The sequence below is a fragment of the Microtus pennsylvanicus genome, chromosome 11, assembly GCF_037038515.1.
Source record: "Microtus pennsylvanicus isolate mMicPen1 chromosome 11, mMicPen1.hap1, whole genome shotgun sequence".
Classification (NCBI taxonomy): Eukaryota; Metazoa; Chordata; class Mammalia; order Rodentia; family Cricetidae; genus Microtus; species Microtus pennsylvanicus.
Genome location: NC_134589.1, coordinates 18,558,800 through 18,585,627, shown reverse-complemented (window position 1 = coordinate 18,585,627; position 26,828 = coordinate 18,558,800). Strand labels below are relative to the sequence as shown.

At 51.4% G+C, this 26,828-nt stretch overlaps 1 protein-coding gene across 3 annotated transcripts; it reads left to right on the top strand.

Annotated features, from left to right (window-relative positions):
• The first annotated feature begins 197 nt into the window (after window positions 1-197).
• Window positions 198-26,828, top strand: Mpp3 (MAGUK p55 scaffold protein 3). Of its 3 annotated transcripts, none has more exons than XM_075990489.1 (19): window positions 198-310; window positions 1,343-1,464; window positions 1,712-1,830; window positions 2,026-2,103; window positions 3,352-3,432; window positions 3,679-3,816; window positions 5,867-5,948; window positions 7,725-7,810; window positions 8,911-8,985; window positions 12,189-12,385; window positions 15,445-15,509; window positions 17,112-17,132; window positions 17,607-17,648; window positions 18,583-18,747; window positions 18,844-18,924; window positions 21,065-21,158; window positions 21,540-21,648; window positions 24,058-24,180; window positions 25,740-26,828. In XM_075990489.1, the coding sequence occupies exons 2-19, from the start codon at window positions 1,440-1,442 to the stop codon at window positions 25,914-25,916; spliced, it is 1,758 nt and encodes a 585-aa protein (XP_075846604.1). In that variant the 5' UTR covers window positions 198-310; window positions 1,343-1,439; the 3' UTR covers window positions 25,917-26,828. The 3 variants fall into 3 exon arrangements, with proteins under 3 accessions (XP_075846604.1, XP_075846605.1, XP_075846606.1); XM_075990490.1 differs by having other exon boundaries at window positions 308-567; XM_075990491.1 differs by lacking the exons at window positions 198-310; window positions 1,343-1,464; window positions 1,712-1,830; window positions 2,026-2,103 and adding an exon at window positions 2,948-3,159.

Here is a 26,828-nt window from a genome sequence, read left to right as displayed (position 1 = left end):
CGGCTTTGAAGTCTCAGTCCCTGGCACAGTGCCTGGCACTTGCAGCGCGCTCAATCAATGTTTGCAAAATCGGATTCTCGGCAGAGCAGGTGTCCACCGGGAGCGGTCCGTGCGCGGGGCGAGGGCTGCTAGGGGGCCGCGGTGCCGCGCTCCTCCCCTCCGGGCCCGCGCCGCGCCTCCGCCCGCGCGCGCTGCCCCGACCCCGCGCGCCGCGGCAGGGAGGGGCCGGCGGAGGCGGAGCCAGCGGCGGCCGAGGCTGGCGGCTCCCGCGCGGCTCCGGGTCACTGATCCTAGATCCCGGTGCGGCGAGGTAAGAAGCGGCGCTAGGCACACAAGGGACCGGGTGCGCAGCGGGAGGTGGCCCGGAGACCCGCCCCTCGTGTGCGCGACAGCCTCGCGGCCCACCCTCCCCAGAGGGGGGCTCAGTTCCCGGCCCGCGGTCCCCTTCGCTGCTCGGCGCTCGCGCATCCCGTGCGTCCGGCTTCTTCCCGCGCCGCTCCGCATCTCTTGATACCACCCTCCCAGTTCCCCCTGGGGTTTCTCTTCTCCAGGCTAGACGCACTCGCGGTTTGTCCCCCAGATTCTTTCCGAAAGCTTCTGGAGTCGGGAGGGGGGTCGGGGGGCGCAGCTGGAGGCCGCCGAGGGATGCGCCCGGCGTGGGGGCGGGGGCCGGGGACTGGGTACCATTCTTCTGGCCTTCGATGTTGACTGGTGCTCTGCGCAGCGTGCTGGCTCTACGTCTGCCGAATGAATGAATCATGAGTCCTTGTCCCTCTCTGAAGGAGGACTTTTTTGAGGTCCACGTGCTGCAGAGCACCTGGGGAGTGGGTCTCTTGAGAGAGGGTACTTGCTTCCGGTACAGCGGAAACTCAACTCTCCCTACTTCATTTCCTCTCTGCCTTCACACTGGCGGCCCCTTTGGATTGGGGGCTGGAGGAGGGTTGGGGAATGGGGGTTCTTGTAGGCCTTAACCAGGTACTTACTGAAAAGATGTTGCTGCAGGGGACTTGAGCAAACACTCTTTGAAGGTAGCAATAGAGAGGGCAGAGCTGTGGGCAATAACATCCTGCACAAGGCAGGCAGGGGCTCTCGGCACTACCAAGGTCAGCTTGGAAGAAGGGATCTGAGTACCTATTCTGGATCAAAAGTTACTTAAGGACCCCCCAGCCTCTGTTTCTTCTTCTGTAAAATGGGAAGCATTGGTGTTCATCTTCAAGGTTTTATGCATATTCAGAAAATATAATGTTTGGCATATTGGGGGCACCCAACAAACCTTGCTCTCTGCCCACCCATCCACCCCAAAAGTGACCGTTTTCTTCTCGTTTCTTCTGTCCTCACACAGGTCATAAGCAGATTCAGGTGATGTGTGTTCATTGCTGAGTGACTCCTACCCCACCCCACAAACTGCAGGGACAGTTGGGGACCTGCCAGGCACAGGCATGCCAGTGCTGTCCGAAGACTCGGGTGAGTGTCCTCCACCTGGGCTGCTTGTGCCAGGCCTCGCAGGACTGGGGGAAATGAGAAGGAACAATACACAAAAAAGCGGGACCAGTCCTGTGGCGTCACCTCTGGAAGCTGCTGCCTGCCTACCCTGCAGACCTGAGCCTGCAGGGAGAAGGCTGCTGTCAAGGCAGGATGAGGGTGTTGTTGAGAGAGCTCTCAAGAACAGGAAGTCCCACTGTGGACTTTGTTTTCCTCGCCTCTTCCTCAGGTTTGCATGAGACCCTGGCACTTCTGACCTCTCAGCTCAGGCCTGACTCCAACCACAGGGAGGAGATGGGCTTCTTGAGGGACGTCTTCAGTGAGAAGAGCCTCAGCTATCTGATGAAGGTGAGAGCCTGCTCGGCCTCCTTTCCCATCCCCGGCCAAGGGAGGCTCTTCCCTGGGTTGCTCCAGCCATTTCCCTGCACTGTAAAGGTTTTGAACTCAGTAGGCATGGCTTTCCGTACACACTGCTATGGAGAGTACCTGGTTTGTGGCCCTAGGTGTCACCCCCAAACCTGGGTGCGGTGTGTATCTTTGCAGATTCACGAGAAACTCCGCTATTATGAGAGGCAGAGCCCGACCCCTGTCCTGCACAGTGCCATGGCCCTCGCGGAGGATGTAAGTCCCAGACTTTCATATTTTGGTTTAAGGTGAGGCAACACTCCAGACCCAGAAAATGTTCTTGCTCGCCTTGTAATCACTGCTTAGCTGGAGACATCAGAGGCTGGGAGCCTGAGGATGAAGAGGGAGGGGTCACTTTCTTTTCCCCCTTCTCTACCTCCTTTATCTCGCCCCCTCCCGTGTGTGTGTGTGTGTGTGTGTGTGTGTGTGTGTGTGTGTACGTGTGTTCCTGGGGGGCAAACCTAGATCTTTGTACATGCTAAGCAAGTTTTGTATGGCTGAGCCGTAGCTCTAGTCCTCCCTGAACCTTCTGGCATCAAGGAGGGCCTTCTTAGCCTTAGCCTGAGCCAGGAGACATGCTGATTCCTGCTGACCGTGTGTTCTGGAGCAAGCCTGTTCCCTCAGCTGTAAAATGAGAGCCTTGGATCCTATCAGTAGCTCCCCACCTGTTCCTGGTGATATTAGTAGGTCAGAGAGTGTCTCGTGTCTGGGCTTTGGGAGGCTGCCATGAAGTCTTGAATTCAAGGGACTTACTGTGTGTGTCTCTGCTGACTAGCTGTGGCATCTTGACTCAGGGACCTTAGTTCTTGTGGTTTTCGGTTTAGCTATGCGGGTTGTTAATGCAAACTGACTCCTACATAGATCACCTGATATCCAACTGGTTAGCTGTTCTGTTTCCCAGAGAGCCTCAGGCCAGAAGATAGCCCTGTGGGGGACCGTGTAGCCTGTGACAGACACAGTGCGATCATTTGGAGTGGGTTACATCCTGGGCTCTGTATTGCCAACTTTGCCACTGTGTGATCTTACACAAGTCACCCGGCCTCTCGGCCCCAGTTTTCTTGTCCTTGGGATAGCCTAGTATCAAGGGCACAGACTGTCCGGCTGAATGAGGCTGGGTTTAAATCCTGGCTGTGCCACCATGAGCTCTGTGATCCTGGGCAAGACTTGTAATCTCTCCGGGCCTCAAGATTCTCATCCGTAAAGAGCAAAATCCAAGTGCTCATGGTGTCTGGTTTGTTGAGAAAACCCACAGAAAGCAACAGCGGCTAGCAGGTTTACGCTCTGCCCATGATGCCCCCACATTCTCCACCCGTCCTAGAGTGGCAGATCTGACATGTTTCTGGGTGCCGCAGTCATTTCTGAGGGGATCCTCGTGACTGAGGCCCAGGAAAGAGGACTTTCCCCCCAGGGATTCCAGCAGACTCCCGCCGGGGCATCCCAGACTCCTGTCTCCTTCTCTTACAGGTGATGGAGGAGTTGCAGGCCGCCTCGGTGCACAGTGACGAGAAGGAGTTGCTGCAGCTGCTGTCCACGCCCCATCTCAGGGTAGTCATGCTGCAGTCCCTGCACACCCACGCAGATGGGTCCCCTGGGACACGGGGGTGGAGGGACTGCTGGGTCCTGAGATGGAGAGGGGGAGGCTTCTCTGTGAGGTGATACTAAGTGATGTCCTAAGGAAGGAGACGTTTCTTGGGCAGAAGATCTGAGCCCCCTTTCCATCCCTGCCCAGTCAGGACCCCCCTAACCCTGTGAGGGCGTAGTGCCAGCCCTTTTCCCTGGCTTTCCTGGCAGGCTGTGCTCATGGTACACGATACGGTTGCCCAGAAGAACTTTGATCCTGTTCTGCCCCCTCTGCCCGATAATATCGACGAGGAATTCGAGGAGGAGTCAGTGAAGATTGTTCGCTTGGTGAAAAACAAGGAGCCCCTGGTATGTACAGCCCCCCCCCCATTCCTCTGCAGCTCACCCCGGCCTAGACAGCCAGGAAGGCACCGTCCGGAATTCACAGTGAATGGCATCCTCTTTGCCAGGGTGACCGCTCTCCTCTGCAGCATCTTTGTGTGCAGGACATTCTTTGTCCTGAGTGGATGCAGTGCCTCTCAATTTCGGCTAAGCCGTTTTGTGCAGTGCTCACCATGCAGGGCTATGTAGGGTGACCATGGTCGCTTTGCTGAGAAATAGGAGTTCACAGACTCAGTCCAAGATCCAAATGTAGCCTACAGCTTAATTTTGCTGTCTGTTTTTTTTTTTTAAAGCAAGGTCATGCTTACTCATTTGTCATGAGAAGTTGAGTAAGGACAGCGGAACCCCGGCCTCCCCTTGAAGCCCTAGATATGTGTGCTCCGTCCTTTCTAGACAGTTTGCTGACCCAGCTCTGTATACCTAGGTAGTGTGGGCACAGCCACACTCTCCTGGAGGCTGACAGATAATGCTGGTTTTGCCTCTGCTTTCAGCAGCGATGAACTGGGCAAAGAGTCGAGTTTGTTTATCAGGTGGGAGGAGCTGGTGGGTGCTCAGAGAGCTTAGTACTTGCCTCAGAGAACCCCAGAACTGGCATTATCTGGTTCCAGTTTTCCCCAGCTGACCTCTGACGGGCGAGCCATGTCTCCCAGTAGATGAAGATGTCCCCATTGCCTCTGCTTCCTCCCAGGATCCTTCCTGTGCTCTCTCAGAGCTGGGGGTGGAGGTGGTTCAGTGAGGACAATGTGCTGTGCAGTGGTAGTGACTTTGCAGGTCAGGGAACAATGGCCGCGGGAGGTGTAATGGACAGCTCTGTAGTCAGCAGAATTCATTGTCTGTGCTTCTCATGACGATACGAACGCCGTGGTAACAAATGTGCAGTGTTTGCGTGGAAAGTCAGTAACACATGGCGGACATTTATTGGACACTTACTGTTTACCTGTTTCATGCGTTTCCTTATGGGATCCCCTCCACAACCCTCCGAGTTAAATGCTCTCCCCCATCCTAGAGGAAGCAGGCTCAGAGAACGCAGGGACTTCTTGGCTGAGGCCACATGATTTCTAGCTAATGGCTGAGCTGGCTCTCTGGGCTCAGCTTCCGCACACCCCATCTCTGTGCTGACATGGGCCTCCTTACCTGGTACAGGAAATTAGGAGCTCATTAGTGCCTTTTTTGTCCCAGAAATCATCTCTTTGTGTTTCTTGGGCTAAATCCTGGTCCTGATGCTCTGGCAGGGGCATAATTGGTTCCTGTTGGCAACAGCAGAAGGCCCAGGAACACCGGGATTGGCTCGAGGCAGGTTGGGAATTTGCTAGCACATGTTGTCCTCGTTATTAAATGTCTTTGTGAGTGACAAGGGCTGTGACGAGACAGAGAGAACACTGGTGTTGGCATCATCAAAGGCTCCCCTTTCTACGAGGGTGACTTTGAAGATTCTTAGCTTCCCTGATACCCAGTCCTTCGTATCTTATTTATTTATATAACAGTTTAAATTGCATTTGTTTTGTGTGTGTGTGTGTGTGTGTGTGTGTGTGTGTGTGTGCTCGCGCGTGTGCGTCACAGCACAAGTATAGAGATGAGAGGGCAACTTGTAGGAGTTGGTTCTCTTTCTGATATGTGGGCCCTGGCGATGAGACAGGCATGGTGGGAGATAACCTTTACTAGCTGAACCATCTCACTGGCTCGATTTAATTATTGTTCTTTTTGAGGTAGAGTCTCAAATAGCTCGGGCTGGCTTCAAACTCTTTGCGTAGCTGAGGATGACCTTGAACTCTTTATTCTCCACGCGCCGTCACTCCCAACTCAAAAGGCCCAGTTCTTTGTGTAGAATGATCACTGTGCTTTGTAAGCTGCAAAGTGTGGAGTTTTCCTCATTCTTTTCTCCTGGTCTCGTGGTGTTTGCAGCCTTGGGAAGGTCCCCACCGATCCACTTTCCTGGCCTACCAGGAGGAGGAATGAAGGAAGCAGTGCCAGCTGAGGTTGCCTTGCTGGAGCCTGCTTGTTCTTGTCTCTCATCCAGGGTGCCACTATCCGGAGAGACGAGCACTCAGGGGCCGTCGTGGTGGCCAGGATCATGCGAGGGGGTGCGGCAGATCGGAGCGGTGAGTGGACCTTGTGGAGTGAGGAGATGCCAGCCTGGCTGAGGTGGTGGCTCTCTATCTCCACCTCTAGGGTAACCTCTGCAGGGCGTGTTTCGCTTTGGGGATTGTGGATGGAATTCTCAAGGTCCCAAGGTCAAAAGGAATTTAACTGAAGCCTAAGAGGCTTGGAGTTCTCACGGGTGATCAGGAAAGGGCTCGGGCATTTGGTGTAGGCAGAGATTAAAACACTGAAGTTTGGAGATGGACTTAGTTGGAGATTTTTTTTGCTGGGGTGGGGATGGTCTTCGTCACCTAGAGTAACCTCACCACCTGTGACACCGCAGTGGACAGGAATGTGTTCGTGACCCAGATTAGTTTGGGTTACGGTAAACAGGTTGACAGTCATCAGTGCATGGGAAATCTCGCTGTAGGGGGCTGTTACCTTCCATGTCTGGAAAACTGACTGGTGAGGCAAGCACAGCCACCTGAGCATATTGGTAACCACAGAGGTCCTGATTTAGAAATCTGTACTCCTAATGGTGGCGGTGGCTGCTGCTGGCCCAGTGCCCACTCAGAGCCACAGAGAGGCTAAATTACGTGTCAGGAGAGTTTCATTAAAGTGGTGGCTACGTGCTGTGGGTGGTGGCGCTTGTACCTGTAACCTCAGCTGCTTCAGAAGGGACGATTCCTTGCATACAAGAGACCAAGACCAGCCTGGGCTACATTTTTAAAAAAAGCCCGTTAAAGTAAATAAATAAGTAAATGAAGCTAGGTTGAGTGAAGAGCTAAGTTGGTAGTAGGCTTGTCCAGAAAGCATGGAGCCGTGGGTTCCAGCTGCATAAAACCAGGCATGGTGGTGCACATGTGTAATCCCAGCATGCAGTGAGTGGAGGTAGAAGGATCGGAAGTTCAAGGTAGTTCTCTGCTACAGTGTGAGTTTGAAGTCAGCCTAGGCCACCTGCATCTTAAGATAGATGGATAGGTAGATAGGTAGGTAGATGGATACATACATACATACTTACATAGCTATATAAATAGATACACAGATGAATGATAGGTAGGGTAAGTAGATAAATACATACATAGATAAGTTCTGGTGCCTGAGGGAAGATAACGCTGTCCTCTGAACTCTGCATGCACATGTGCACAAGTATCCACACCTTACACTTAAACACACACACCCTCTCTGTCTCTGTATCTAAGCAGAGCTTTGGCAGAAGAAATACAGCTTTCTTCCTTCCTCCCTTCCTCCTCCTCCTCCTCCTCCTCCTCCTCCTCTTTCTTTCCCTCCCTTCCTCCCTCCGTCCCTCCGTCTGTTCTTCCCTCCCTCCCTTCCTCCCTCCCTCCCTCCCTCCCTTCCTTCCTTCCTTTCTTTTGACAGCATTTCTCTCTGTGTAGCCCTGGCTGTCCTGGAACTTGTTTTGTAGACCAGGCTGGCCTCAGACCCATAGAGATCCTCCTGCCTCTGTGTCCCAAGTGCTGGGATTAAGGGTGTGTGCCACCACCCCCTAAATACAGCTTTCTGTGCTGAAGTGCCTATGCGTGCTTGGTAGCTCTGTTACTTCTTAGCAGTGTGGCTTTGTAGGGCTGTTGTATGTGCCTGGCTCTCAAATGTACCTTGTACTCGGACACCTCCCCAGAGGAGGGTTTGAATTTGATACTGAGCACGTGTCTCTCTTTTCCAGCTTTAGACCTGAATCTGCCCTGCAGTGTCTTCGCTAGCGCCCAGAGGCATGAAGCCCAGCATCAGGGCCACTGTTTTAGTGCTGAGCCAACCTCCATCCCTGTGTCTCCTAGGTCTGGTGCATGTCGGTGACGAGCTCCGGGAGGTGAACGGGATCGCTGTCCTGCACAAGCGTCCAGACGAGATCAGTCAGATTCTGGTCCGTGTAGCATGGCTGCAGGGCTGGGTGGGGGTGGGGGTGGGGAATCCTCAGAGACCCAGCATGGGGGCTTCTCAGCCAGGGCAGCCCCTGCCTCTGCTTCCCTGTTTGTGTGAGGATGGGGCAGACCGAATGGTTTCCGGTTCACCGGCCTTCCTCTCAGTTCTGCCCTTCGGCATAGTCTTCCTCTTCACCCCAGCTCTGTTGTCTGAGGACCTTTCAAGTCTCGGGTTGATCCTAGTCTAACTGACTTCCAGCCTCCTTTGCACTAACATGGGGACAGAGAGGGTTTTCAGCTAGTGCCTGGTTATTATTAGCATGGAAGAAGGGTATCAAGTGCTTTATAACAGTGAGAAAATTCGGGGGGATGAAAACAGTGTTGTCATCTGTTCTGGGCTATCCTGTTCTTCCTCCTGGACTCTGACACTGAGGTGCAGGCCTCTGAAGGGAAGGGAACCGCCTAGAAAGGTGGGGATGGCCTAAGATGGGAGCCCTGCAGAGGAGTGGAACCAAGGAAGGAAGTACTTACTAATCAGGCAGGACCTAGAATAATTTGACTGAAGTGGGTTATTAAAATAGCCCTCGAGAGGCTGGAGAGATGGCTTAGTGGTTAAGAGCACTGACTGCTCTTCCAGAGGACCCAGGATCAATTCCCAACACCCAAATGGTGGCTGACAACCATCTATAAACCCAGTGCCAGGGGATCTGATACCCTCTTCTGGCCTCCACAGGCACCGGACATGCAAATGGTGTATAGACATACATGTAGATAAAACACTCTTTATACATAAAAAATAAATAGAATTTAAAATAACGCAAGAAGGGGAGGTCATGGGACCCCCGAGATCTGGTGCTTTGGGGACCTTGAGTTCTAATGAAAATCTCCAGTCTCTGTGTCCCATGTAAAGGGAGCGTTTTCGTTTCCTTACACGCTCTATCCTGGGCAGTCCACATTAACTGCCTAGGCAGACACTTGATTCTTAATAGCAAATCCCACCCGGGCAGAGGAATGGAAGCCATCAGTCTGCCTTTCATTCTGACCGGAACTCACTGAGCATCGGGTCTAGAAAGCCATCGACCACTGTTCCCTCTCCCTTCAGGCCCAGTCCCAGGGATCCATCACCCTCAAGATCATCCCTGCCACCCAGGAGGAAGACCGCTTCAAAGAGAGCAAGGTATGGGAGGTGGGCTCCCTGGGGCTTGCTCTGCTGAGGCAGGGTGGGTGTCTGAACCTTGCCAGGCTTTGGTCGCCGTAGTCTGAACAGCTTGTGCATCTGGCCCCAGTAACCCTCTCCAGCCAAGGACTCTAACAGTCCTAGGTGACTCATTGCACCCTGCTGTTTGGAAACAGGATTTTGCGTGGTGTGCTAACAAAAGACAAGCTTACTGTAATTGAGTAGAAAATCTGGGCCACGGAGAGAAAGTGCTTAGGAACTGGATCCCGGATCAGTGAAGTTGCTGCTATTAGCTTGGTTGTTCCCGGGGCCTACCTTTGGTCCTGACCTCTCTGCCGGGCTCTCTGTCGGAGGGTTTTTACTGTGGAAGGGGGATTGTCGAACAAATGGTTCACTGCTGTGTGGCAAGTGGTTCTGGAAGAGTCTGTAACGCGAGAGACATCTCAGGAAGCATTTCGGGTTGGATGCTGGGGTTGGAAAGAGGTAAAGATGGTTAGAATTTCAGAGAGAAGGGTCAGATCAAGGCATCTGTAAGACAAAGGCCTGGAGGAGTCTGAGAGAAAGGGCAGTGTGGGAGGGCTTAAGGGGGCAGGTGGGAGGAGCATCGCAGTGTGGGAGGGCTTAAGGGGGCAGGTGGGAGGAGCATCGCTGGGGATATGGGTTCAGCTGTGAAGGGCTTGGCACAATTCCTGCCTAGTTTGGGTGCTCCTGTAAGCAGACCGTGGCTGAAGGGTTTGAAGGCACACAGTTTATTTGGTGGGAAGTGATCCACGCTATATGGGTAGGGAGCTGAGGGGAAGGGCAGGAGAATTTGCTACCCAGAAGTCACCACCCACTGAGGGTGCCTGAAGCTTAATCCCAAAGGACTTTGGGGATCAGAACATGTTGCTGTTCTCCCCAGCCAAGAACCGGGGAGATGTGTACATAACTCCCAGCAGGCACTGGGGCTTTGTTCTTTGTAGCTGCTGACTGCTAGATTAGAGAGGAGCAAACTCAGCAACCGCAGGATGTAAGTCCTCAGGCAAAGGGGTGCAGGTGTACCCTGAAGTCAGCCGGCGTGCACTACAGTGGTACAACCCTGGGGGTGGGAGCACAGCCCAGAGCCCAGGAGACAGCCCCACCGTGGGAAGAAGGCCTACTTCTTGGGTCTGTGGGGCCAGTGCCTCTTAGCACGGAAATCAAATGAGAACTAGCAGGGGTCAGTTTGCTCCTTTTACAATGTGGGTTTGGGGGCTTGAACTCAGGTCATCGGGTTTGGCGGCAAGTGCCTTTACCGGCTGAGCCCTCTCCCCTGCCTTGGTGAGAGGTGAAGGGCACTCTGATCACAAGGGTGTTTCTGAAAGCTCTCTGGACAGCCCAAGCTCTCTGAGAAGTGGTTCTCAACCTTCCTAAAGCTGCACCCCTTTAATACAGTTCCTCACCTTGTGGCGACCCCCCCCCCCCATGAAATTACTTTGTTGCTACTTCCTAACTGTAATTTTGTTACTGTTATGAATTGTAATGTAAATCTCTGATATACAATCCCCACAGGGTTTAAGACCCACAGGTTGAAAACCGCTACCCTGGAGGACCTGGAATGGGTGAAGGTCAGAGGCAGGGAGGTGCAGAATGAGGCTGTTTGGAAGCTCAGGTGGGAGATTATTGAGGATGGCAGAGGGTATTGATTTGATTTCATGATGAATTTGGACTTGAAGTTCTTGGATGTGAGGCAGAAAGGAGAAAAAAGAGTTTTTATCAGGTGGTGAAGGAGCAGGCCAACCAGCCTTGCCACTCTGTGCTGAGTGTTTGAAGGAAGGCTCAGGACAGTTTCTGGCCCAGCAGAGGTGCCAAGACACTATTGATGAAGGGCAGGTGATTGGGGACAGCTGGTGTCCCCCTGGCCTCTTGTTTTGCAGCCACTGAAGGACCTTGCCGTGGCTGTTTCTTTCTAGCGCTCTTGGATTAACTCCCAGGGCATAAATGACATTGACCCCAGTGTGGGGTCACACTGTGGACTTGATACAGGAGAAGAATGTGGTACCCTGTCCCTTAGCTCTGTCCTCTTAAATCTTTCTTTGTGGCCTACTGCTCTGTCTTGACAGCCACTCCCTGCACTATGGTGTCTGTATTTGGGTGAGGGTGTCTGTCCCTACCTCAGAGGCCCAGAAGGTTCTTACTGCTGTCTACTTTAATCTTTTGTTTTTATCGCATGAAGGAATCTCACTCAGGCGCGTCTGAAGATGACCCTGATCTCTTTCTTTTCTCTTTGCCGCTGTAATAATGGGGCCCGTGCAGTCTAGAACTAGAGTACTTGCCATAAATTCATAGCACTGGGTGACGAGGGAGAAAGAGGTGGGAGGCAGCTCTGTGTCCTTTCCCGCCTTCCCCAGAGAGGAGACTTGGCCAAATACACGGCAGACAAGGCAAGGTGGGGCTGTCGAAGCTGTGGGTACCCGTTACAGACTTGGGAGTCAACCAAGTAGGTTTTGCTGACGTCTGAGTTCCTTCCTCTGAGGACCTCTGGGTCCTTCTGTGCATAGATGGCGCCTGACTTCATCAAGAGCAGGTCGTAGTAAAAGTAACAATGGTTGCACTTTGTGTGTGTGTTTGCTTCGTGTCTCCAGGGTTAGTTGTTACTTAGTGTGGCTGAGGCTCTAAGCATTGCGGATCAGGGCCACAGGGAAACATTTCGGTTAGAAAGAGAAAGTCAGACGTGGGACCTGTCTATATATATTTTTTTACGTTTTCATTTTAATTAAGTAAGATTGTGTGGGTGTGTGCATGTGTGTGTGCGCGTGTGTGCACACACAGAGGCCGGAGAACAACTTGTAGGGGTTGCTTTTCTCCAATGAAGAGAACTGGGGGCCGGAACTCAGTTTGTCAGGTTGGCATGTGAAGCGCCTTTACCCATTGGCCCCTGTTTTCCGAGCCTGGTTGGTTTTGGTGTTGGTGCTGCTGGGGATGGAAGCAGCATCTCCTAGGTGCTGGACATGCACACTGGGCCACCTAGCCATTCCCCAGCCAGGCGTTTTCCTATTACCTACGGATTTCTTGACTTAAATATCGCAAATGGATGAAGAACCCTAAGAAACAAAAGCAGGGTGTTTCTAACTAGCTTTCTAAACTACAGGCCACTGTGTCGTCTAACTATGAAGGGCTGCTGTCATTATGTGGCCTGTGCCCTTATATAGATGGGTCCCCTCACTGCAGCCCTTGCCTTACAGGTGTTCATGCGTGCCCTCTTCCACTATGACCCTCGGGAGGACCGTGCCATCCCCTGCCAGGAGGCAGGCCTGCCCTTCCAGCGGAGGCAGGTCCTGGAGGTGGTGAGCCAAGACGACCCCACCTGGTGGCAGGCCAAGAGAGTGGGAGACACCAACCTTCGAGCTGGCCTCATCCCGTCTAAGCAGTTCCAGGAGAGGTAGGTTTGGGGTGTTGCTGCCATGTGACTGATGGCCCAGGTACTCTGAAACCCAAAGCCCCTGAGTCTCTGTCACCTCAGTCGTGGGGGAACCTGCTGACGGAAATACAGTTTCCTTTGTGTCTGTGTCTGTTCTGGTCCCATAGCTAGTGGAAATGGCTGTTGGAGATTTCAATAAATGCAGGGACATTGGCTTTTCTTTTTCACTATTGGGAATCAAATCCAGGAACTGACGAGGCACACGCTCTACTTAAGCTACAGGTCCAGCCTTCTGTTTCACTTTTCTGTTTAGAGACAGGGCCTCGTTAAGTTTCCCGGGCTGGCCTTGAACTCATTCTTTAGCTCAGGATAGCCTTAACTTGCAGACCTTCTGCTTCAGCCTCCCTTCAGGCCTCACATCAGGACCAGCTAGAACATTTGAACTGAGTTAATGCATACAGTTGTCCATTACTATACTCTGAATATACTTCTAGAACCTCTGGATACCAAAATCAATAGGTGCTTAAGGGCCTGTCCAAAATTGTATTGTATTTGCATATGACCCTCCCCCGCATACATTGTCTTGGTGCTTTGACTCTTCTCTGGATGATTTTGGATGCTACACTGTAGTGGTTTAAATAAGAACGACCCCCATAGGCTCATGTTTGAATGCTTGGTTCCTGTTGGTGGAACTGTCTGGGAAGGATTAGGAGGTGTGGCCTTGTTGGAGGAGGTGTGTCATTGGGGCGGGGCTGTGAGGTTTCCAAAGCCCATATCATTGCCATTGCCAGCTAGTTTCCTCTGCTTTGTGCTTGTGGGTTGTGGGCCCTCAGCACGGTTCCAGCACCATGCCCGCCTGCCTCCATGGTCCCCATCATGATGGTCATAAACTCCAGTCCTCTGGAGCTGTGAGCCCCAAATTAAACTCTTCTCTAAGTTGTCTTGGTCATGGCCTCTTATCACAGCAATAAAGAAACTAAGGCAGCTATTCCATGTAAGGGCCACGTGACAGGTTGGCACGCTGTATTCTGCAGGGACAAGGGGAAGAGAGTAAGTACACAACCAGTGTAGGCTCGGGGGTTTTCCCCAAATGTTTTCAAGCTGCAGTGGGTTGAGTTTGCTGATATGGAGCTCACGCACACAGGGCCGACGATACCTTATAACATGAACTAGCAGAGAGTGGATTGATGAACATTCAGAAGGGGGACTAGGAAGAGAGAATTACCCAGAGTCCCGTGCGTCCAAAGAGCACAATTTGTCTCCCATCTGTGCTTTCTCTGTGTGTGTTGCACCCAGGGTTTCCTTTTTTTAACTTGAGAGTTTGACATTAGCATTTCCCGTGTTTGCATATTCCTCGTATACCATCTTAATGCTTATGTAATATTTCACGAGGAATGGTCACTTGATCGTGAGCTGTATTTATTAGGATTGGTTTGGCTTGTGCTGTATAGCTTTTAAAAATCATTTAATGTGTATGTGTGTGCCTGCATGTATGTTGTATGCACCATGTGCATGTAGTGGCTGGGGATGTGGACATCAGAAGATGGCATTGGATCTCCTGGAGAACTGAAGTTACAGGTTGTTGTGAGCTGCCATGTGGGTGCTGGGAGTCAAACCTGGGTTCTCTGGAAGAGCAGCGACTGCTCTCAACCACTGAGCCATCTCTACAGCCCCTTGTCATTTTTAGTCATATATTGTTGCTGCTGTTGTTACTATTTTTGTTAGTGTTAGTAGCGTTGTTTTGAGGCTGGGTCTTGCCGTGTAGTACAGGCTGACCTTGAACTCATGACAGTCTTCCTATTTCAGCCTCTTGAGTGCAAGCCATCATTCCTGGCACTTGTGTTAGGCTTCTTAACCTCAGCTGTGAACCCTTGCTCTGCCCTGGAGGAACTCACAGTGAAGAGGAAAAACCAGACCTCCTTCCAACACACACTTTATGTAGGGGTGACTGGTGTGAGGGACGTTTTCTTTGTGATCTTGCACCAGGAGCACGAACCCTTTCTTGTCCAGGCATGCAGGGAAGGCTTCACGGAGGAAGGGTCGTGCCTGAGCACTGTCTGACTTCCCTGTGGTTGCCCCCTAAGGTGGGCTGCAGTTTTTCTCTGGTGCAGGTTGCTATAGTGATCATGCACATAGAAGGTTTGCAAGTCTTACTGCCTTAGAGGTGGGAGAGAGCCCTTACCTGCTTTATTATTTTTATTTTATTTTATTTTTTGCATGTGTATATGCATGCACCCGTGCCCTTGTGTGTGCGCATGTGGAGGCTGAGGTTAGTACCCAGTGTCTTCCTTGATTGTTCTCACCTTAGTGTTTGAGACAGGGTCTCTGAACCTGTCCCGCTAATGTGACTAGTCTTGATGGTCAGCGAGCCTCAGGGATCCCCTGTCCCTGCCTCCAGGACTGGTATTACAACCGTGTGTCACAGCCTCCAGCAGTTCTTTTGTTGATGCTGAGGCTCAAACTCGGTTCCTTCTGCGTGCATGGCAGGCACTTCACCAGCATTCTTCCCAGACTCTTGCCTCTGAAGTATGGAATCTAGATGCTGCAAGAGCCCTGCAGGGATGTTTGACCCAAGGGAGACCTGGGTGATGGCCTGCCTGACACTTGTCTTGATACTGCTGGGGAGGGCCATGCCCTCTAGTAGTGTATGTGGGGGGGGGCGTGACATCAGTGTCACTTCTGACCCATAGCTCTTCCTGAGAGTTCTGCTGGTTTCCATTTTCCTTGGGGATGGGGAGGCAGGGTAGGGGTGGAGAAGAACCTCCCTGCCTCAGGAATCAGCTGAGGTTGCATAACGAGCACTGATGACCCGGGCACCAGCTCGCATTCCATCGTGTGACTGTCTTGGGAAGGACAAACCTTTCACAGGCTGGGAGACTCATTTCCCCCCCATTATAAACTAGTCAGCTCTGTGAAAGTGTCCCCTTCCCTACCCAGAGCTCCCTGTGAAGTAGGAGGTCCTTGGCGTGCCCAGGTGTATCCAGCCGTGGAATTCAGGCCTTGGTTTCCCCAAGTTTCTAGAAAGTTCCCTTCAGCTAGTTCTCTAATCCAGCTAATGGCGTCCACCCGTGTCCCTGCAGGCGGCTGAGCTACCGGAGAACAACAGGCACCCTGCCAAGCCCCCAGAGCTTCAAAAAGCCCCCCTGTGAGTAGAGTGGCGGACATGGGATGTGGGAGGGGTGGAAGAAACTGACAATGAGTTAGAGGGAGGGTCTCCAGAGGCCCTGTCTGAGCCTGCAGACCTCCAGAGGAAAGAGAAGGTGGGGAGAAGCATCGGGAGGGGAGGACAGCCATCCTAGAGAAGAACTTCTGTATTGGGGTCCATGGATATCCCTGGGGACATGTTAACACCATGCCAAGCTGGTATGCAAGCCTCTGTGGGTGTCTGTTTGGAAGAGAGTGCCAAGCTCTCTTCAGCTGCCTAAGGAACACTTTGAACTTGAACATTAAAATTTGCTGATATGGAACGGGAATTGGGTATCCACGCATGACCGTATGCATTGTAGGATTAGCTATGAATGTACCCCAATTGTAAAATTGCTTAAACTATTATGGTTTTTTTGTGACTTTATTTATTTTTTTGGTAACTCAATTGTGTGGTTCTCGAGTGTAAACTTTTAGATAATATTTTGTCTACCCCAGTTGTAAAATTGCTTAAACCATTATGTTTTTTTGTGACTTTATTTATTTATTTTTTGGTAACTCAATTGTGTGGTTCTCGAGTGTGAACTTTTAGATAATATTTTGTCTCAGTGTCTCTTCAATGCATGTACTCTCCGCGAAACCCTGGGCCACCGATTGAATAACCCTGCATGGTCCAGGACAGTGTGGCCCAGAGAAGCCAAGAGGTTGCACACCTTGCTAAGTGTCCTTGCACCTCTGTGATAGCGTTGGGAGGTTCCAACAGAAGATGCTCTTTAGTTCTGAATTTGAGATAGACACCAGTCGCTGTCTAGTGCATCCCGTAGAAGCATGCTAAGAACTTCTCTGTGGTTGAGACAGCTTTAGCTTGTTGGCTGGCGTTTGTTGGAAATTCTCTGTGCACCTTGCCCTGAAAACAGGCTTGCCTACTGCCTTGTATTTTTGAAGTATTATTGTTTGGTCGTGGCAGGTCCAACCCCTGGGCCCAAGGCAGGTGCTCTACTGCGGAACCATTCCCCCTCCCCTGCCTCGGGTCACAGTGGCCCTGTGAAGGGGGTGGGATGGCAGCCTCACTCCCTGAATGGAAGCATGGAGAGTCATAAGGTTCCACGAGGGTTTTAGAGGTCTTTTGGGAAGGGCTTGGATTAGAATCCCTCACAAAGCGGGGCTCTCCCCAAATCTACCCTCTGTTGCTGGTGGCTCCTACTGAGTGAGGGGGGCCTGTTCAGGTACCTGCATTTTCCTAGCAGGCCTTAGACTCTAGGAAAGGGGGGACCGGGTTCCTTTCCTACCCTGGGACCTCAGAAATGCCAACGGCTGCATTTCCAAGCAGGGGGGAAGCTGCTGAATAGGTCGGCCAGGAGGAGGCTTTCCCGGGCCACACACTAACTTCCTCCGGCTGCTGATGAGCCGCACACAAGAAGACTAATTAGCAGGGCTGGGGTTTAATAACGCACCACCGTTCAGATCATAGGCTTGTTGGAGCAAGGAAACGGGGCAGATGGAGTTCTCCTCAGGCTGCCGAGGCTGTAGCTGCCTCCCAGCCGCAGGGCTTCCTGCTTCCCTGCACTAATGCTGTCCCATCTGTCTTTTATGCAAACTGCAGATGATCAGCCTTGTGACAAAGGTAGGCCTGGTGTTTGTCCCCCGTGCACATGAGTGAGGCCCCTTTTCTAGGGCCCCTCTGGGGCTGAGGGGGCTGGTTTTCCTCCCCGCACCTGGGTACCTTTGCCCAGATGCGCGGGGTGGGAACAGGCTTCAAAGCCTTAGGACCCCCTCCCCCTGTGTCTGGCATTAAAGGATGATACTGTGACCCCAGTGCTAGGTAAGAGAAGAAACAGGAAGGCAGGGCAGGGGGTGAGGGCTCCCATCTTATTCCTGTGTCCCATCTGGGCTCACAAAGACGGGGAGGGGGCTTCCTGGCCCAGAATCCCCACCAAGGGCTGGAAACAGAAGAGCTGGTCCCAAGCCACAAAGGTCTTTTCTAGACCCTCCCCCATCACTATCATGGAGGGCTCTACCCGACTACCTAGGGGCTGGGTCCCTGTGGGCTTGAGGATGTATCCAGTGTGACTTACTTCCCTCTCTGTTTGGTTTCCAGAGACCTGTGACTGTGAAGGGTACCCCAAAGGGCACTATGTGGGTGAGTTGCTCCCCTGGAAACCCTCCAAGCCCAGGCCCAGGCTTCCTCAGGAACCTGACAGGAGCTGCTGAGCCTGGGGGACCCTCATCTCATTGCCAAGAATTAGTCAGCAGAAGGCATTGCCCACTCAGGCCCAGGGCCCGCCCAGCTGCAGAGCTGGAGAGAGACGCAGAGCCTTACGCTGACACTAATTTTATCTTCATCGTTGTAATTGGAGTTTATTCAGTGTGGGCCTCACCACCACACACAGCGAAGGGATTTTGTTTTCCCCAGCGTTTCCCCCTCAAAGGTCATAGAAGACAGGCAAATGTCTCCCAGTGTTTATTCAGATGTGATTTCAAACTCCCAGAACTAGTCAGAGAACTCCTGGGTACTCCACGCCAGACCTGAGAATTTTTAGCTCTCCGAGCTTTTCTCGTTTCTTTTGCTGCCGCCTGTCATGTGAGAGTTAATGTACACATCCTGCCCCTGTACCCCCGAGTACCTCAGTGTGTATTTCCTATGGACAGGACATCCTGTGACGTGACTTCAGGATAGTGATCAAATCTTGGACATTTCCTCTGCATACAATTCTATTGTCTTATATGCTGTTATTAAAATGTCACCAGTTATCCCAATAATGTCCTTTATTTCCCCGGGTCTGGGATCCAATCTAGACCCATTCACTGCCTTTGAACATCAGAGTTCCCATTTTACAGATAAGGAAATTGAGGCTCAGAGAAATGAAGTGACTTATTAATCCAAGGTCAATCACACAGCAAGGAAAACAGTGACCTTGAGCTCCAGTCTTTGGGTATGGGGGCCACCTGTGTGGCCAGCGCAGGAGGGTGGGCAGCCAGGCACCCAGCCTTACCTCCGTACTTGGCTCCCTGTAGAAGGCCTTTATTGGGGAATCTCAGAACCAATGCCACCTTGTCCTTTTTCCCTCCTCAAGCTGGTCTTCGGAGAAGCTTCCGGCTAGGCTGCAGGGAGCGGCTGGGTGGCTCACAGGAGGCAAAGGTGACTGCGGGAGCTGAGTCTCAGGAGCTGCTGACCTATGAGGAGGTGGCCAGGTACCAACAGCAGCCTGGGGAGCGGCCCCGCCTGGTGGTTCTGATTGGTAGGTGATATCCTGAGTTTCCAGGTGGGCTGGCTTCCTCAGGCGTGGTGAGTAAGGAGTTCTATAGGGACTGAGGCAACCTTCCCTTTGTTCCAGGGTCTCTGGGAGCCCAACTGCATGAGCTGAAGCAAAGGATGGTGGCCGAGGACCCCCAGCACTTTGGTGTCGCAGTTCCACGTAAGAGGGCTTGTGTGCGCGCGTGCATGTGTGCACGTGTGCCCACGAATGCTTTCCAGGGACTGAATTCTTCATGCTCATCTTGACCTTTTTGGTACTTTGGGTGTGAGCACCCACCAGACATTGCCTGTTGCATATATGTTATATACATATGGGGGGGACCTCGGGATGATGGGAAGAGTCTCGTTCTCGGGTGACAGCTGCAGCAGCACCTGCCTGGTGTCTGACTGGGGAGGGGAGTGAGTCCAGAGCACACTGGCTACCATGAAGCCCAGAGCTGGTGAGGTGAAGGTACTGCCAAGCATTCCACTGAGAGGGGGCGCTATTGCTGTAGCTGGATGGTAATTGGGTCGGTGGCTGGGCACACTCCTGGGTATTGTCAGTGGTTCTAATCCCAAAGGCAGTGGGTTGCCTGGTTGTAGGTGAGGGTCTTGGTTCTAGAGGAGGAGAGAAGAATGAGAGCCAGGTCCTAAGCCCTTACATGTAGAAATTAGGCTGCCCCCCACCAGTACCCTAGAGAAGAGATACTATAATGCCATGCTAAGGAGGAGAAGCCTCAAGGCTCAGGGAGGTTAAGTATCACATATAAGCCTAGCATCACACAGGGGGAAGGGGGTGGAGCTAGGCTTGGAGCCCAGGTCATTGCTAAGTTTGTGGCTACATGGCCGCTTCCCATGCTGCCCCATGTCCTGTTTCTCTAAGTGCCTTTCCTCATTCTCTGGCCTCCTGGCCCTGGAGGGATGCAGTGTGGATGTCTGGTCACCATGGGGAGGGAATGTGGGACAGGAATGATCTTTTCCAGAATGTTTTGGGGAGGGGTAACTACAGAGACTTCCTTAGACCGCATTGTTCTTCCTGATCCCAAGGCCAACAGCCAAGCCCACGTCCAATAGCCGAGCCCACAGCCATCAGAATCATCTAGAACATTGTCCGAAGTAGAGGAGACTTAGGGGAGATGGTGGGTCTATGAAGGCCACTGTGGAAGCACAGCTCTGAGGACTTTCGGAGGCCCCAGCCTTTAAGTCTCAGGTAGATGAAGGAGGATGTCAGGAGTTCCTCACACATACACTTCCGTCCCTGCGAAGCCTATATTCAGAATTCAGGCCTGCCTGTTTCCAGGCACCCACAGCAAGGTGAAGTCGGGCAAGGCTTCCCAGAGGTGGTGACTTTTATGTTAAATGTTGAAGTATAAATAGAAGTTTTCTGAGTGGAGAAGAAAGGAAGCGTTTGCTGTACAGAGGGAGGAGCCTGTGCTGAGAGTTGATGGTGTGACCCAAGGTAGCTCTGCTAAGGACTGGGAACGTTAGTGTGGCCAGTGAGGCAGTAGAGGGAGCTGCATTGGAGGTTGGGCACATCATGAGGGGGCTCGTGGGCTCCTGAAGATGCTTAACATCGAATCAGCAGATAAAGGTCTGAAGACAGTGATGTGGGAAGGGGCCCTTAGCAACTCTTTGGGGGATTGCCCTGATGCCACCTAGAACTGTCTTCCCAGTTCCCCTGTCTTCTGGGCATCCTCAAGGCTGGGTAACTGTCTTCCCAGTTCCCCTGTCTTCTGGGCATCCTCAAGGCTGGATAACTGTCTTCCCAGTTCCTCTGTCTTCTGAGCATCCTCAAGGCTGTATAACTGTCTTCCCAGTTCCCCTGTCTTCTGGGCATCCTCAAGGCTGGGTAACTGTCTTCCCGGTTCCCCTGTCTTCTGGGCATCCTCAAGGCTGGGTAACTGTCTTCCCAGTTCCCCTGTCTTCTGGGCATCCTCAAGGCTGGGTAACTGTCTTCCCAGTTCCCCTGTCTTCTGGGCATCCTCAAGGCTGGGTAACTGTCTTCCCAGTTCCCCTGTCTTCTGGGCATCCTCAAGGCTGGGTAACTGTCTTCCGGTTCCCCTGTCTTCTGGGAAAGCTCGGTGTTGCCCCTCACGTCAGTCACCCTTCTCTACATAGTGAATTTGAGGCCAGTCTGGGTTATGTGAGATCCTGTCTGTAGAAGGAGGGGCGTTCCTTTGGCCTGGATGAAAGACTTGTGCGCTCTGAGGACACTTGATGAATGGAAGTGGCTGGTTCTTGCAGAGATCAGTGATGAGCTCTGGGGCAGGGGTGCAGGCTTGCTGCTCTTCTTGGCCCAGCAATTCTTCTTTCTTTAAAAGACACCACCAGACCCCGGAAGAGCCATGAGAAGGAAGGGGTGGAGTATCACTTTGTCTCCAAGCAAGCGTTCGAGGCTGACTTGCATCATAACAAGTATGTTGCTTCATGAGCCAGTGGGCCCTCTGGTCCGTGTGTCTCTGTGATCATCCGATTTTATATCAGTATTTGACCCCACGGGTGGGCTTCTGGAAGGATGGGGGAAGCAGGAAGTGGGAGAGATGTCTTATTGCAAAGTCTGCTTTGCCTTTCCTTCTTTCTTTCTTTCTTTCTTTCTTTCTTTCTTTCTTTCTTTCTTTCTTTCGTCTCTCTCTCTCTCTCTCTCTCTCTCTCTCTCTCTCTCTCTCTCTCTCTGTCTTTCTATCTCTCTCCTTCCTTCCGTCCTTCCTTCCTTTCTTTCTTCTTTCATGCCTTTGTGTGTGTGTGAATTTTGGATTGCTCAGAAACTGAAGTCTTTTCCCTTTGATGGTGTTTTAGGTTCCTGGAACACGGTGAATATAAGGAGAATCTCTATGGGACCAGCCTGGAGGCCATTCAGGCTGTTATGGCCAAAAACAAAGTTTGCTTGGTGGATGTAGAACCAGAAGTGAGTTCCTGGTCCATCTGGGCGTGCGAGTCTATGGAACCTGTAACCCAGGGTGGCTATCCATTCTATAGAACTCTTTAGAACAGTCTAAGGACGTTTTAGCTCAGAACACTGATGTTAGGCGTGCTTGATCCTCTCCTTGAGAAATGGATGAAATCTTTTTTAGCCCCAAACATAGCCTGCTACGGTCAAGTACAGGATTAATTTGAGGGAGCCCAGGAACCCGCTGAGTAGCTCAGATATCCAGGACAGTAACCCTTACTTGGGTTACTGGCTATAGCTATGGCAGCACACGCCTGTAGTCCCAGAACTTGGGAGGCTGAGGCAAGATGATGGTGAGCTTAAAATAAGCCTGAGCTACACACTAAGTACTTGTCTGAAAAGGGGTGGGAGTGGGTTATAGAGATGGTTTGGTATCTCATGCTCGCTGGTCTTCCACAGGACCTGAGTTCAGTTCCTAGATCCCGTGTCAAGTGACTGCAACTTCAGTTCCAGGGGGATCTGACGCCCTCTCTGGACTCTGCCGGCATTGCATCCGCAAATGCACGTTAGCCACACTCAGGCACACACATATATGTTTAAGTGTGCTCTGCCAATTTTAACAGGACTCTGCTCAGCCAATTTTAACAGGACAGAAAACTGTTAGTGTGTATACACAGGCCACGCTGTTGCTCCTCTCCTTCCTTGCCAGTCTCCTGCCTCTGCAATGGGAACAAGTATATGTAGTGAAGGAGAGGCCCCGAGGGAAGAGTTGGGGAACTCCTGACCTGCACAGACCTTCAGAGCCTGTCCCGGCTCCCTGCGGCTGGACATCTGCAGGCTCTGCAGGCATCTGGACGTCTTCTTAACCTTGTCTTTCAGAAAAACTCCCTCACTTTGAACTCAACATAAGGATTTTTTCCCCTACTACAGGAACAGAGTTTTGATGTTACAGTACAGAATGTGCGCTTTATTTTACCGGAGTCACCTTGAAACATATTTCTAAAAGCACAGCTTGCCCGGAAGGGAACGACTCACTTATTTGCGCTCACCGTGAGTTAGTAGTTGATGTCTAGAGGCTGGAGAGATGGCTCAGCGCTAAGAGCACACACTGCTCTTGCAGGAGGCCAGAGCTCAGTTCCCAGCTTTCACGCTGGGTGCCTCACAGCTGCCTGTAATTCTAGCTCCAGGGAATCCTTCACCCCTTTGGGCCTCTTCGGGTACCTGCACTCATGCAGGTGTAAGTGTGTGTGCTTTTACAAAGGTTCACTTCTTGGCACTACATGGTAGCTCCCAAACTGTCTGTAACTTCAATCCTAGGGACTCCAACCTGTCTTTGGGCCTCCAAGGGCACCAGGCACACACAGGCAAAACATTCACCCACATAAAAATAAACCTTTTTAAAACTATCAAAATACAAATGTCAAAGATTTGTTTTAAATCATCTTATTTTTATGTGCGTGAGTGTTTTGCCTGCCTCTATGTCTGTGCACTACGTGTATACGGTGCCTGAGGAGACCAGGTGAGGGCATTGCATCTCTTGGAACTGGGAGTATAGACAGTTGTGAGCACCATGTGGGTGCTGGGAAATCGAAACTGGGTCATCTGGAAGAGCAGGTCAGTCAGTACTTTTTAAGTGCTGAGTTATTGCTCCAGATCCTCTAAGATCTTTGGTTTTTTGTTTGTTTGTTTTTCCAAGACAGGGTTTCTCTGTATACAAAGAAGCTGTCTACATCACTGACCGTCCTGCCTTTGTAGACCAGGCTGGTCTAGAACTCAGAGATCCTCTTGTCTCTGCCTCCCGAGTGCTGGGATTAAAGGCGTGCACCACCATGCCCAGCCTCTGAAATATTTTTTGAAACACGGTTTTATTGATTTTTGAGTGTATGCAGATAGTGCATAGAAATTTAATCCCGGTGTGGACAAATGGAGGCCTTTACCCTGTGCAGAAGATACACTCTGTTAGCAGTACAGTTTGCGTGTGGGAAAACAGAAATCTCTACTTGCTCCCAGTGACCCCATAGATCGTCACTTCCTTTACTCTGCACACCTTTGCTGCTTTGAGTATCAGAAGGTGGCCTGTGGAAGAGCCCAGTCACACACAGTGTAGTTAGATTGATGGTGGAGGCTAAAACCTATGCATGCTGAGCCTTGAACCCTTGGCTCAGCTATGGGCTGATCCGAAAGAGCCCAAGGAGGTTACCCGGGTTGGAGAGTCGCAGCTAAGAGAGACTCTCTGCTCTCAAGTAGCCTGTCTGGCCCAGGGGAGTTCAGTGTCAAAGGATCAGAGACTGCGGCTAGGCTGCCCAGTAGAAGTCCATCGTCTCAGGACTGACCACCGGGACCCTTGAGGGTGAAAGCCTAGGTTGACTGAGCTTCCAGAATGTATGTGTTGCAAAAAGCGTATTGTCTTCTGGAATTTCTTTTTAGGCACTAAGACACCTGAGGACCCCTGAGTTTAAACCCTATATTATATTTGTAAAACCTGCAATTCAGGAGAAAAGGAAGACGCCGCCTGTGTCTCCAGACTCTGAGGGCACAGCAGCTCGGCTTGTAAGTTTCAAGTTGATCATGTCTCCTTTCAAAGGAGGGGGGCTGCACCTAGCTGACTGTGGGTCCTCCGAGGAAGAGGGACAGAGGACATGCTTTCTGCGTAAGGCTGTCGTTAAGATCCCTTTTACGAGACTAAGAGAAGATGGTCATGTCGACAGAGGGTTCAGGGTGGGTGGGGACCATGCCTTCTAATTTAAGAAGGACATCTTTGCCTGGACTCGCCACCCTCTGCAAACTCATGCCAACATCCTCCCCTACAGGTCATTGTGCAGGATGTGTGTGTGTGTGCATGTACACAAGTGTGAACATGGAGGTTAGAGGTCAGCTTTAGGTGCCGTTGCTCACAAGTTGTCACTTTGGTTTTCATTGGTTTTGTTCTACAAGTGTGTGCGCACCTGCTTGCTTGCAGCAGTGGGTGAGGCAGGACTGAAGGTCCAGGGGCTGTGTGGAGACACTGCAGAGGGCTCCTGAGTATACGAATAGTCCTGAAAGAGAGAAGAAAGGATTGCAAAGCACTTCCCTGTAGAACCTAGGTTTTTTTCCCTAGGTTTTTCTAAGAAGAAATGAGCTCAATATTTTCTTAGGTTTCCAGCATTTAAAAAAAAATATCCGGGCCTTCATCACTCATCCCTGAAATCACTGATGCTGCAGAAAAGTAGGAACTGATGACAGGGGGAAAGAATATTTTGGAAGTAGGTCTCCATGGGGGAGGCCAGAATCCCACCTTTCCATACAGCGTTGTGAAAACAGGTCCCTAGAAACAGAGAGGGCAACAGAGGACTGCAGAGGGACAGAGACATCGGTGAAGCCAACAACAAAGTTCACATTGTATTTTCTCAGGTAGATCCGCCATTTTCTCCACAAACCAGGCTTGTCTGTGCTACACGATTAAAATTCCAGTTTCTAGGGACTCTGCATGAAGCCCCACTAGGCTGCAGAAGGCAGAGTTTCTGTGTAGATCCTAATGTGAGGTGTTGGGAAAGAAGCGAAGTGCCCTAGGAGATGGGGTATTTGAGCAGAGTTGTCCCAAGGCTCTCCTAGGTCATCCTCCCTTCGCTATCCTGCTAACCCAGCCCTGGTGTAAAACATAGAATCAGTACTCTGCTACTAGTCAATAGAACTCCTCTATTTTTTGGAGACAGGGTCTTGCTTTGCAGCCCAGGCTGGATTAGAACTCATGATCCCCTTGCCTTACCCCTTGCCTTAGCGTCCCAAGTGCTGGGATTGCTGGTGTGTACCATCACATCCAGCTTCACACCTCTTTGGAAACATTTGGGGCCAGGAACATGATCTTGACTTTTATACACAGATATAATAAGGTATCCCGAAACAATGGTTCTCAGTCCAGAGGTCCTCAGGGGATATTTTGTGAGTGAGAGAGTGATTGTGTCTGCTGCCCACTGATTTCCTTCTGTGTAATACGCTGCTACTACACTCTGGTCTCACGCTCACAGTTAAGGTTATCTACAGGACACAGCGATCCATTCGACATGATAAATAAATGCAGGTTCCGACGGGGGCGTGTTCCCCCAGGCCCCATACTGTCCCTTTCCTTGCAGGATCAACAGCAGCAAGAGATGGCCGCCTCTGCTGCCTTCATTGATCAGCACTATGGGCACCTGATTGACGCTGTGCTCGTGAGGGAGGACCTGCAGGGCATCTGCAGCCAGCTCAGAGCGGTCCTAGAAAAGCTGAGCAAGGACACTTACTGGGTACCCATCGATTGGGTGAGGTAACTTCATCCCATAGCATCCCGTCTGGCCGGACCTTGAAGACCTGGCCGGACCTTGAAGACCGTATTGTCTAGCCTCCCTCGTGTGTTGTCAAGTACGGAGAGGGGCAGGATTTCCCACAGACTGTCGTCACCGAGTATTAGTGGGAAGCCTCATTTGGCGTCGGCAGGATTTCCCACAAACGGTCGTCACTCAGTATTAGTGGGAAGCCTTGTTTGGTGTTGGGTTTTTGTCTGTCTTTCTGCACTGCACCCCTTCACGAGTTGAGTTGAAAGGGGCAGTTCATAGAATAACGTCATCCATTAAAACTCTCGAAGGCAAGTTGGCCTTGATCCTTTGTACCAAAGCTATGTAGCCACTGTCTTTTGGGGGTGGTGGTGGTGAATTTATATAGTGATTCACAGTGATGATTCAGCTTTATAAATATGACACTTCACTGGTCTAACTTTGTTGGGAATTGTTTTCCCCAAGGGGATCTTCTGTGCAAATGACCTGTCTTGCAGCACTGAAATATTACTTAAAAAAAATTTTTTTTGGTAGTGCTTGCCTGGTGGTAGAGAAATTGGTTCCCTGCCTTTCCACATAGTTTGTATACATGATGTTTTTCCTGCAAGACAGAGGCACACCTAACAGTCCACATGGCCCACTAGTCGGTTCTACCATGCAGCAGTGCCTTCGGGGACTCTTGAGGAATGTCAGGCTGCCTGTCCCCTTTCTAAATACTCCCCACGCCCCTGGAAGTGAGTCCTTGCTGTGTTTGATTTGTCCTGTAATATCTGCTCTCTGTCATGCCTTGGTCCTAGGCTTTTTGTTTTCAGTTTGGGGCTCCTGTTGTGCTAGATTGTGGGGAATCAGAAGACTTCCATCTGTCAAAGCTGTGTCTCAGCCACAATAAATCAGTCCTGTCGAAAAGTG

Bases quoted from the DNA above. Each gene is read 5' to 3' on its own strand.
- Mpp3 (XM_075990489.1), top strand. From the start codon at position 1,440: ATGCCAGTGCTGTCCGAAGACTCGG. The intron at 17,133-17,606 runs GTAGGCCTGGTG...TTTGGTTTCCAG, and splicing joins TGATCAGCCTTGTGACAAAG to AGACCTGTGACTGTGAAGGG. The intron at 18,748-18,843 runs GTAGGTGATATC...CCTTTGTTCCAG, and splicing joins CCGCCTGGTGGTTCTGATTG to GGTCTCTGGGAGCCCAACTG.